The following is a 12706-nucleotide window of genomic DNA, read 5'->3' as shown; positions in this document are numbered from 1 at the left end:
CTTTCCCTGAAAATCTCAAGGGTGTTGGTAGACATTGTGTACTCCTTCTCCAGAGACACCTGGGCTCGGACATAGCCGCAGAAGAGGGGCAGGTAATTAGCCATAATGATCCCCTCCACGACCTGCTGCCTAGACCTGTTTATGGACTAATCTTATTTCATAGTGCTGTTGGATGGTGATGTTACTGGACTAGTAATTTGGAAGCTTGGACTAAACCTCTGGGGATATCCCATGGGTGGAATTACAATTCAGTTAATAAATTTGGAATATGACACTAATCTTAATACTTGTGATTGTGAATTTATCATCAATTATAAACACCTAATTTGTTCATAAAGTCATTTAAGAAAGGTAAATCTACTGTCCTTACCTAGCAGTTCAGGCAGCATCCAACGAGCAGCGAAATTGACATTTCGGGCAAAAGCCCGGGCTTTTGCCCGAAACGTCGATTTCGCTGCTCGTTGGATGCTGCCTGAACTGCTGTGCTCTTCCAGCACCACTAATCCAGTATTTGGTTTTCAGCATCTGCAGTCATTGTTTTTACCTTACTGTCTTTACCTAGCCTGGTCTACAGGTGACATCAGACCTATAGCAGTATGGCTGCCTTTTAACTGCCCTCTGAAATGGCCCAGCAAGGCACTTAGCTCAAGATCAATTCGGGATGGATAACAAATGCTGACCATGCCAGCTATGCCCACGTCCCGTGAAAGGATAAAGAAAAAATTCTTCAGTCAGACCTGTCTTGGCTCTTGCCTACTTGTTCTGTTGTCCTGGCTTACCCAGAACTGTTGTTATTCTTTTCCTTTCCTAGCATTCAAAAATCTTGGACAACGTTTAGCTCTTCTTCAGCAGCTTCATTCATCTAATTTTCCCTCCAGTATGTTGCTCTTCCTCTTTCTTATTTCCTCATTGGCTAGAATCAACACCGCCTCTGCTATAACTAGTTTCTCCAACACATTAAAAACGTGGTATAGGACCTAGAAATCTAAACATTTGGTTAACTTCCTGACTGATCTCATTTAGATTAGATTACATTCCCTACAGTATGGAAACAGGCCCTTCGGCCCAACAAGCCCACATTCACACTCTGCAGGGTAACCCACCCAGACCCATTCCCCTACCCTATATTTACCCCTAATGTGGCAATTTAGAATGGCCAATTCACCTGACCTGCACATCTTTGGATTGTGGGAGGAAACCGGAACACCCGGAGGAAACCCATGCAGACACAGGGAGAATGTGCAAACGCCACATGGCCAGTCACCCGAGGCAGGAATTGAACCTGGGTCCCTGGCGCTGTGAGGCAGCAATGCTAACCACTGAGCCACCTTGCCACCCAAGTCATTTACCCCCTAGTCATTCCTGTCATCCTTGCTGGTGTCCTGTTTTATGGGCACTGGACATTCTGAAACCTTCCACAGTTTTAAAGTTGGTTTGAAGGTGAGGCATTCAAATCAGAAGGTATGAAGTGCAATTCCTGCTGAGTTAAATTATTTCATCAGACACCTCAGTCAGGATGGTACAATTGGCATTGCTAACCTTGGAACAGGGAGGGAAATTCATGCTCAGAAACCTTACTGAATGATTTCTGCTGAATAGTTAGGATATGTGGTGTTTGAATGGGCTGTTTGTGGTAACAATAATGTGTAAAAAAAAAAGTGTTCTGCTGAGCAAGAATGCTTTGCGAAAGGATGATAAACTAAAGGATTGCGAAGTTATTCATCCACATCTTCATGGTCTGAAGCATGAAATTAGGTCACTATTTATAGAAAATAGTGATAATGCTAGAAAAAGGAATCATTGCGAAAGATTGATAACATGAATATATCTTCTTGGCTGTACGTTTTCTGAAGTCTGTATTTGCTCTCTTTTAACGTATTGTATTTTGTATTCACATGCATGGAATGTGGAAATGAAGGGTAGAACTGGACTTGGTATTTTAAGCAAATCACCACGTTATATGTAAGGTGGAATTTTGAAGGTTGATGACCATGTAATAAAGAAACATAAATAGAAATTGTTGTATTATTAGACTGAGTAGTCATGTTGGATTGTGTAACACGCACTTATTAAAACACAGGTCTCATTCTGCTGTTGTTGCTGCTGATGCCAATGCTCAAAGCAAAAGGAAAGTAAAACAAAAAAGCAATCCAATATGTATCTGTTGAGTAAGGAGGAAATCAGGGTCAGTTTGCAATGCCTCAGATGGTTGAGCAGCCAGCTAATAATGGCCAACTGATGACATATTGGAAGGAACCTACGGCTGGTGAAATCAAGTGATATTAGCTAATGAGGAGCCATATCTCATAAGTTTAGGAGGTGGGGAAGAAGAGAATTTGTCAAAAGGGAGCTTGACAGAATTAAGTGAGGTTTGACAGTGGAATGCAAAGTAATATGTTACAGTATACATTACAGAACTGTTAACCACAGAATATTCTGGGTTTTGTGCAGATGCTGAGAGCTATGCTGTTTGCTCTTTATTCATATTTGCTAACATTTTGCAAAAATAAATAATCTTCATTAACATTATGAAGTAGAAACTATAGTAATACACCACAGAGCATTTTCTTATTAAGTTCATTTAACAGGCAATGTCATTACTCTTTAACCAGACCGTGCTATTCTCCAAAGCCTTGTAAAACACTACTGTGCGTGGAATTAAGATGAGTAATAAGGAGAAAATGTAAAAGGCATTTTTTTCAAAAGTTGCCTCTCTAATGAAAATAGTAACTTTTCACAATCTGTTGTCTACTTAAAGTGATTTCAAAAGCCACTTGAGGCAATAATGCAGTTTGTACAATTAAGACAAATTACCATTAATTTATTAAGCTTTGCTAGTACCACTTTGCACTTTCACCAGTTTAAATGATCATTCTGTTGTTTCAGAGACATCAGTCTGCGATGAAATTCCTGAACAGCATGGATTCTTAGTGGTTATTGTAGTGATTATAACAAGATCAGCCAGGTGGATATTGCAAAATACGAATTCTCTGATTGGACCAATTTAATAGCCCCAATCAGGAATCCCAAGTGACAGTTGTAAACAGGAATGCCAGAGGTTCTGTCCACTCAGAGCTAGCTGTGAGGAAGCTGCATCAGCATCAAGGACTCTCTCAACAGGATATCACCCTCTTGGGAGTTATTTCAGTGGCAACAAGAAAAAAACATGCTCCTTAAGAAATGCACTTGCAACAGGCATCTTAGAGTTAGGGTCAGTATTTCAGACATCAGGCCATTATTTGGGAAGCTTGACTTCTTTGATCCTGCTGTCAAAGATTGGGACCAGTATTTGGAGATAATATATTATTGATTCAGGCAAATGATATAGGGCAGATGAAAATCAGCCAGTAATTCTCCTAAAAGCTTGTGGACCTACACCTTTTTGATTATCAGGAGTCTAACTTTCTCTAAGGCGCTAGACACTAAAATCTTTCAAGAGTTGATGGATTTATTTAAGGAATGTTATGACCCCCAAGCCTTCTCTAATTCTGAGACGCTATTGTTCTACGTGGCATTTTGAGAGTCGGGGAAAGTGTACTGGGATTTTTGTTTAAGTTAAGGTGACTGGCAGAAGCATGTGACCTTGGTTTAAGTGTTAATGAGATATTGAGAGACCAGATGGTATGTGGGATTAATGACGCAACCATGCAAAAGCATCTACTAGCTAAAACCCAACTGGACTGTAAACAGGCACGACAACTGGCTTCATCACTGGAAAATGGGGCAAGTGGATGTATATGAGTTGCAGTGTATTTCAGTGGAAGTACACCCTTGCCAGTCCGACTGAGTTTGGGGAATATTACTTGAGTGAAGGCAATTGCATAGTCTCCCTCAGGGCATATCCTGAACAGCGGAACTCTAGGCCCTACCCACAGCAAAATCCCAAAACAAAGCCAAACCTTGACCAAATGGTTAAAATTTTCTTCAGGATCCGAGGTGTAAGCATTGCAGTGCATGGACTCAAGACAGCAAAAGAGCCCCACTAGACCTAAATTGCTTTGCTTTCCTTTCTGGTTTGGAACAGAAATTGTTTAGCAACATCCAATTCAAAACCAATTAAAATAAACATCTGGTTAAATGGTCTCCCAGTTCTAATGTAGGTTGACACTGGCATGGCTTTTTCACTGATAGCAGAACCAGTCTTTAACAAAATTCTCTCTGAATTCCAACCCTTAGGTTTGTGCAAGACCTCGGCTAGCCTGAGAACCTACACTGGGAAACCTTCACTGATTAAGGTACAACTTTGGTTCCGGTCTCTTATGAGAAGCAGTTGGTTAAGTTACCACAGATTGAAGTTAAAAAGGCTCAGTCCCAAGCCTGATGGGGTGAAACCGGTTGAGAAAGATGCATCTAGATTGGCTCAACATTTTTTGATTAGAAAATGGCTGCCTGAGTGAAGTCCTCATTAAATATTTGGAAGATTTTCAGGAAGCTCCAAGGAATATTGAAGGAGCAAAGGCCACTTTCCATGCTGACCAGGAAGCAATTCCTTGATTCTGCAAGGCCCACCCAGTGCCATTTGCCTTATAGGCAAAAGTAGAGGCAGAAATCAGAGGGTGGAAAGTGAAGGAATCATCGAACCAGTCCAGGTTGTGGAATGGCAGCACCAGTCATACCATTTGTGACGCCTGATGGGTTGGTTTGCCTTTGTGGGGATTTCAAACAAATGGTAAATAGCTTTTCACAGCTGGATAAACACCCAATCCGATGCATAAAGGATTTATATGCAAAGCTGGTGGGTTGGGGTTCTGTCCTTCATGAAGCTGGATGTGAGCCATGTGATCTGGCAATCACAGTTAGATGCTGATTCCCAGTGGTGGGTTAGAATTAATTCCCATAAGAGCTTGTACCAGTGTACAAGACTGCCATTTGCGGTATCATCAGCCCGTGCAATCTTTCAGCAGACAATGGAGAACATTTTACAAGTTCTACCTCAAATTGCCATTTATCTAGACAATGTACTAATAACAGGGAAGACCAATAAGGAGCACATGGAGAAACTGGAAATAGTCCTTAGACGTTTCTGCCAGGTGGGCGTACGCCTTGCAAGGGAAAATGTGTGTTCCTCACTGACCAACAACAGAGTCGACAAGACCAGGTTACACTCAATGGAAGATAACGTGAGGGCATTCAAAGGTGCCCAGTTCCCATATCTGAACTGGAGTTTGGGCTGATCCTGAGATCTTGGCATCAACTCTTTTAAAAAAAGGTCAGCCTTGAAAATGGTCACATAGCCAAGCCATGGCTTTCAGGAAGGTGAAGAAACCACTATCATCCTTTAAAGTGCTGGCATACTCCGATCCCAAGTGAGATCTGTATTGACATGCAATGCCTCACCTACAGCATTGGACTATTGACTCAACTATGGCCCAAAGAAGAGGTAAACCCAATAGCATATGCTTCTAATACTTTGGCTAATTGAGAGCACAAATATGCCAGATAGAGAAGGAAGGTATAGCAGTCATATTTGAAGTCAGGAAGTTCCATCAATACCTCCACAGATGTAAATTTGTAATAATAATGGACTACAAACCCCTGCAAGATCTATTTAAAGAGAACAAGGCAGTGCAACCCACAGCTTCAGGTTGAATTTAGCGGTCGGCTATAATACTAAATGTGTAAAATTACAAGTCTGAATACTGTTTGGGAGGCTAAATAGCAAATGTGGATGCACCTAACCACTTCCTGCTGGCAGATACACCACTGATGGTACCATCACTAGAAGAGTCCATAATGGTTTTAAATTTTTTGGACACACTTCCAGTTGCAGCTTACAACATCAGACTTTGGAGGCAGAAAGATCCAGTCCTGGCAAAACTGAAACAGATGATGGTGATGGAGGAAACCAAAGGGCCGTCACAACCAAAACTGAACTAGAGAGAGACCAGTTCACAGCAGAAGGTGGCATATGATTATAGGAATTAAGAGTGATTGTCCTGAGCGTGACGAGACTGTGACTTTAAGAGGTGTATTTCATCCTGTTTTTTTGATCAGAGGTTTTAAGGCAGAGGTTGCGAACAGTCCACCAGATTCACAAGAAAAACAGCTTGAGAGGCCTTGGGGTAATTTTTAAAATTTGGAACAATAGAGCGGCCTGAATGGGTGTGGTCAAGCTCACACAGAACCAGGATTTTCAGTTTTTTTAGTAGCAGCAGCTGTTGCTTAGATCTCAGCAGGGTTAGAAGTTGTAGTAAATCTCTCCCTGCTGCTACACTCTCAGAATTCTACAATATTTTTTCTTCCTGTGCTACTGGAGTTGCATATGAGACAATTTGTTTTTTGAATCTGCCTTTTACCAAGGGTATGTTTACAGGATGTTACTATACTGGAACAGTTAATTAGTAATAGTTATTGTATCTATGATTAAGTTTGCCAATAGAATTATGTTATTCCAATTCCTTCTTTCTTTTGTCGTATTTTAATGTGCTGGATGAATAACGTGTGTTTTTCTTTAAATTTGGTAGTTTGACCAATCAAATTGCATCTGGAAAGCAACACCTTACATTTCGCTCTAAAGTAAAAGTTGATGTCTAGACTATCTTCTGAATACTTTGAGCAGGTTTTGGTCTGGTACATAATATCGAGCAAAGGTCGCCGCCAGATACTGGTTGAAGTCCACCAGGGTCATCCATAGGATTCCAAAATGTCGGTGTTGGTGAGAAGTTATATGTGGTTGCCGGGAGTTGATGCATTGGTGGGGCAGTGCTCAGAATGCCAACAAGGATAAATATTACCACCAGCAGCTCGCCAACATTTGTGGGTATAGATGGGTGAACCCTGGATTCGGTTATAAATCCACTACAGAACAACCTTGATTATCCGGACGAGATGGGTGGGAGTACTTTGTTCTGATAACTGATTGGATAACTGATTATTCAGAATACTGATAATGTATTTATGGGACCTTGAGATCTTGTTTGGCTAATCCGAAATTCGGATAATTGATGTTCGGTTTAACTGAGGTTGTTCTGCATGTAGGAACTTTCATGGGCTCAAAGTTCTTAGTGATTGTGGACTCAAAATGCCTGGATGTGCATAGAGTTCATTCGCCAAACACAGGGCTGATGAAGGAAAGCCACATGCATCTTTTGCAATACGTTGACTCCTGGGTTACATAATGGGCCAGCGTTTACCAGCAGGGAATTGAATATTCCCGAAAGTTAAATGGTATTCAACATAAGGACAGCTCCATACCATCCATCATCAATGGTCTGACAGAAAGAGCATTCCAAACTTTGAAGGCAGGCTTAAAGAAATAGCCTACAGTTTCCTTAGATACCAAACTTTCCTAGTTTGTAGCTGAAAAATGTGTTGCTGGAAAAGCGCAGCAGGTCAGGCAGCACCCAAGGAGCAAGAGAATTGACATTTCAGACATAAGCCCTTCTTCAGGAAGGCTTATGCCCGAAACGTCGATTCTCCTGCTCCTTGGATGATGCCTGACCTGCTGCGCTTTTCCAGCAACACATTTTTCAGCTCTGATCTCCAGCATCTGCAGTCCTCACTTTCTCCTGTCCTAGTTTGTATCTGATTATAGGACCAATCCTTACGTAACATGGTGTTAGCTCCCTGCAGAATTGCTCACGGGGAAAAGACTCTGCGCCAGGTTAAATCTGATCTTCTCAGACCTGGGCCAAGGGGGGTGAGAGAGTGAAATGGCATCAGGAATTCCAATGCCAAATACAAGACTCCACAGTGGTTAGCACTGCTGCCTCACAGCACCAGAGACCCGGGTTCAGTTCCCACCTCAGGCGACTCCATGTATGGAGTTTGCACATTCTCCCCGTGTCTGCGTGGGTTTCCTCTGGGTGCTCCGGTTTCCTTCCACAGTCCAAAAATGTGCAGGTTAGGTGAATTGGCCAAGTTAAATAGTGTTAGGTGAAGGGGTAAATGTAGGGGAATGGGTCTGGGTGGGTTGCGCTTTGGCGGGTCGGTGTGGACTTACTGGGTCGAAGGACCTGTTTCCATACTAAATAAGAGAGACTGTTTACTTCAGGCGACGAGGTGTGGTGTAGGAACCACGGGAATGGCCTGCATGGGGAAGAGGCATGGTCAGGTCCAGTGGTGCACAACGTTTGGGTCGTGCAACAGTCCTAGACAAGTACATGGACCATATGAAGACTGCATACTCACAAACAGTGCGGAACAAAATATGCCCGACACCTTGACTGCCTCTCTGACTGTTCTGGAACCTGCAGGTTCTACCTCTGCAAGTGTTGAAGACACCTCAGAATTTAAGGTGGACTGACAATTGTAACTGCCTCAATCACTTTGCTGCCTGAAGAGGATAATGAATTTCTTCTGAGATGCTCTGGGCACAAGAGGTGAGCTACTGTGCTTTAAACACCACCTTATCAGAGGCAGAGTTGGACGAACCCGACCAGGTGCTAAAACACCACAGGGGGAGCTCCAAAGGAAAGAACCAGCTTATGTCCTCAGACTGAGAGGGGGAGTGTTGTAGTGATTGTAATGAGGTCAGCTATATGGACTTTATAGAACATGAGTTCCCTGACTGTGATAACCTGGCCCAATCAGGGAGCCCTGTCTGACAGATATATGCAGGAGTGTCAGAGGTTCTGTTCACACAGAGCTGACTCTGAGGAAGTTGGATCAGTGTCAAGGACTCCCCACATGTATAAGAAGGGTGACTTGGTGATGGGATCCGAGCCTCTGAGGAGTTCTTTCAGTTATTTGTGAAGGAAAGTCTATGTGTTCAGAGCTTATCCCAGTTCACATGCCTACCAGCAACTCTGTATACCCTTTACCATGTTTCATTCACTCAGTTTTTTCCCAGTACTTTTTCCTTTTTGGAATTACAGTCTCCAAATCTTGTCACACCAAATTAAATGTGAAATATTTGTTATTGAGTTATTGGCTTTCTCCTCCTCCACTATCCCACCTCCCCCCGCCCCCTTCCCACCCCAACTAACATTTCAAGGCTTATGGAATTACTTTAAAATATTTGTGTACGTTCAGTTCTCAAAAGTAACATAAAACCCCAATTAGCTGAGAAAAGCTGTATCCATTGGGGCTTTTAGATAATATCTGAACCTTTGCAGGCGAATCATTTACCCTATTTTTAATTAATCATAATCTAAGAGAATTTGTGGAATAATGATGAATAATATGTCAAGCACGAGGTCAATTTAAGCATCTAAACCTTATCCAAAAGGGCATGCTTCACCAATAATTATTAATTACTCCCATTACGTTCTATCTCAAGCATTCAATGGCTTAATAATGAACCATTTTTTTAAAAAAATGCAGTTACAATTAGTTCATTATCCTTCCATACATTCAGTTGCCAGTTTTACACTTTATAGGGTCAGGGCTGCTGACTGTAAAGGTATTTACTGACAGTGGCTCTATGCTGTAGGGCAGAAGATGGTTATAATTGTAGCAGAGGCACGTTAATAGATGCACCAATAGTTATACACCTAACACAAAGGCCTTAGAAATAGAGTATATCTCCCTCTGTACTACCTCAGCAAAATCTTCCAGCTTCAACTTTAAGAGTAACTGCTATTCTATCTGAAATTTCCATTTGCCATATGAGTCACCCATTGAATTGCCACAAGAAACTTCTCTTTCCTTAAAGGAAAGGTGACTAAAGTTTATCAACTTTCAAAATATCCAGTGGAGCCAATATGACTGAAAGCTGGCTGAACGTATACACTCACATAATGTCAACTTGTACTAGTGAGATGAAAGAAATCATGTGCTAGTAACCATGAGAATACGAAATAAAGCACTACAGAAATTAAGGTCAACCACATTTTAAGGATGTGACTTACAAAATACATTGTCTTTAAAGTCCGTACTGTGTGCTGCCATAGTATCAGTGTCTGCTATGGAGCTACATTTATAATGTAAGCGATAAGCTCCAGATAAGGATCTCACAACATGATGGAGGTATCTCAATGTATTCAGTTATACTGAACATCTAAATTCCCATTCTGAAGCTGGCATCATGACTCTGCACAAGATATGGTCCTTGTCTCTGAACATCAGTAAAGGGTACTGATAGGGATGAGTCACACATTGAAAAAGATAATGGGAAAATAGACTTGTGGGCTGCAGATCCCCTTTTCTCCCCAAACCAGTTAGATTAACAAGTTTTCATAAGTTCAGGGCTATCTGGTCACTTACCAGCAAATCATTGTGACAGATTGACAGCAGCATTTTTAGGAAGGCTTGCAGTGCATTGTCAAAGTGGCTATCCCCATATAACTGGAAAACACCAAAACTGACATAGTTCCCACAAAGAGCAGCCTTCAATGCACAAAAACAGATGGAGATGCCTTTGAGTTTCAGCGGGTAAACCTGATCCTTGGAGATATTCCCGAGGGTTTGGATTTGATTACCTTGATCGGAAGGAGAAAACAAAGAGAACTTGTCAGTGAAAAGAAGGGAACGTTAACAACACTTCAGCTTAAACTGTCTTGTCATCGTATTAACCCATTAAAGTTATGCCAGAGAATAATGAATTACCTATCACCCACACATCAAACACACAATTCTACAGCATTTCCCTTAAAACCTGCCCAGCAAATGTCTCTAAATATGTGAATGCCATTACTCAACAGCTAGAGCATATTCATTATATCAGCAGTTATAGCTACAATCATGAACAAAATTCAATATACTGAACTATCCAGAAATAAATGTGCTGAATGTGTAAGCAGTCCTCAATATATGCACCATGCAAACCATGATTGAACAATGAACTGCAATCATAAAATGCGACAAGCACAAACATCATTCACCCAATTATTAAGTAACATGCAAGCACACATGCTGTTCACAACCTCAGCAAACAATCTACAAGCACACACATTGTAAACTCGAAAAATGCCACAAAATCACAGAGTCCACAATCCCATGCAATCTACCTAACTGCTCAAAAGATCCTGTCATTGACATTGTTACATTAAATCTTGACCAATTAAACACAATTCAGGCAAACTGCATTGCACGATTAGTAAATACAGAAAATAAAGTGTATAACTAACATTCTGTAATAGTTAACAATGGAGGAACTCGGGTACTGTGACAAAGTTTATATACTGTATATAAAGAATGATTTACAATTTAGAGTAATTTAAAAGCGGTAAAACTGTTTAGTGTCCCAAGCTCAACCATCTTCAGTGATGGGGCGGGACAGTGGTTAGCACTGCTGCCTCACAGCGCCAGAGACCCGGATTCAATTCCCACCTCAGGCAACTGTCTGTGTGGACTTTGCACATTCTCCCCACGTCTGCGTGGGTTTCCTCTGGGTGCTCTAGTTTCCTCCCACAGTCCAAAAAAAAAGTGCAGGTTAGGTGAATTGACCATGCTAAATTGCCCTTAGTGTTAGGTGAAGGGGTAAATGTAGGGGAATCGGTCTGGGTGGGTTGTTCTTCGGAGGGTCGGTGTGGACTTGGGCCAAAGGGCCTGTTTCCAATCTAATCTTCAGTTGCTTCGTTGGTGACCTTCTCTCCATCATAAGGTCGGAGTGGAAGTGTTCACTCATGATTGCACAATGATCAGTATCATTTATAGTTCCTCAGATATTGAAGCTGCGCCTATACGTAGTAAGACCTGGACAATCTTCAGGCATGAGCTACTAAGTGGTTAGCTACCTACTTTCAGGTCTTGCAAGTGCCAGGCAATGACCATCTCCAATAAAAGAGAATCTAAACATTTCCTCTTGACATTCACTGGTATGATCATCACCGAATTCCCTCAGTATCAACAGCTTGGGCTGGATTACCATTGACCAGAAACTGAACTGGACTTGTCATAGCAATATTGTAGTTATAAGAGCAGGTCAGAGACCAGAAAGCCTGCAGGAAGTTACTCATCTCCTGACAAAGCAAAGCATGTCCACCATCTACAAGACATAAGTTCCAACTTCTAAAGTACAAAAGCCTTATTTTTCTCTTTCTTCTGCTTTTAATTGTAATTCAAACATTTTCATCTCCTTTTCTCTTTCTTTTTGTTCCACCAGGGCTAATCTTTCTTTTTCTTTTTCCCTTGCCATTGCCCTTAATCCAAGCTCTTACATTTACAACTGAATTTTAGCCATTGCCAAAGATTCTGACGGCATTGCTGGCAATTATAAATGCTGCACAATTGCCATACGTATCTCCCCTTTCCTCACAGACACAGGCAATCCCAACTCCAGCTTGTTTGCTAATTCCGAAAGCTTTACCTTGTTCACTTTCTTTAAAACCCCAAAATGACTTCTTCCACCCCCAGGAAACTCTTAGTGACTGAAAGAGCCATTTACAAGGCACACCGTGTTTAAACCACCAGAAATTATAGACCAGTTAGTCTGACCTCAGTGGTGGGAAAGATGCTGGAGTCTATTATAAAGGATGAAATTACGGCACATCTGGATAATAGTAACAGGATAGGACAGAGTCAGCATGGATTTATGAAGGGGAAATCATGCTTGACTAATCTTCTTGAATTTTTTGAGGATGTAACTCGGAAGATGGACGAGGGAGATCCAGTGGATGTAGTGTACCTGGACTTTCAGAAAGCTTTTGATAAAGTCCCACACAAGAGGTTAGTGAGTAAAATTAGGGCGCACGGGATTGGGGGCAAAGTACTAGATTGGATAGAGAATTGGTTGGCTAATAGGAAACAAAGGGTAGTGATTAACGGCTCCATTTCGAAATGGCAGGCAGTGACCAGTGGGGTACCGCAGGGATCCGTGCTGGGA

General features: G+C 41.7%; 1 protein-coding gene across 1 annotated transcript in view; it reads right to left on the bottom strand.

The window, feature by feature from the left end:
• LOC140491824 (ran-binding protein 17-like) overlaps window positions 1–12706 on the bottom strand; it is a 430222-nt gene that overhangs the window by 206500 nt on the left and 211016 nt on the right. Inside the window, exon 8 of the mRNA XM_072590219.1 lies at window positions 10147–10361. Within this exon, the coding sequence (XP_072446320.1) occupies window positions 10147–10361 (215 nt within the window). The remainder of the gene's footprint in view (window positions 1–10146; window positions 10362–12706) is intronic.

This window comes from Chiloscyllium punctatum, chromosome 20, assembly GCF_047496795.1.
Source record: "Chiloscyllium punctatum isolate Juve2018m chromosome 20, sChiPun1.3, whole genome shotgun sequence".
In the NCBI taxonomy this organism is placed as follows: Eukaryota; Metazoa; Chordata; class Chondrichthyes; order Orectolobiformes; family Hemiscylliidae; genus Chiloscyllium; species Chiloscyllium punctatum.
This window is presented reverse-complemented; position numbering and strand designations above follow the sequence as displayed.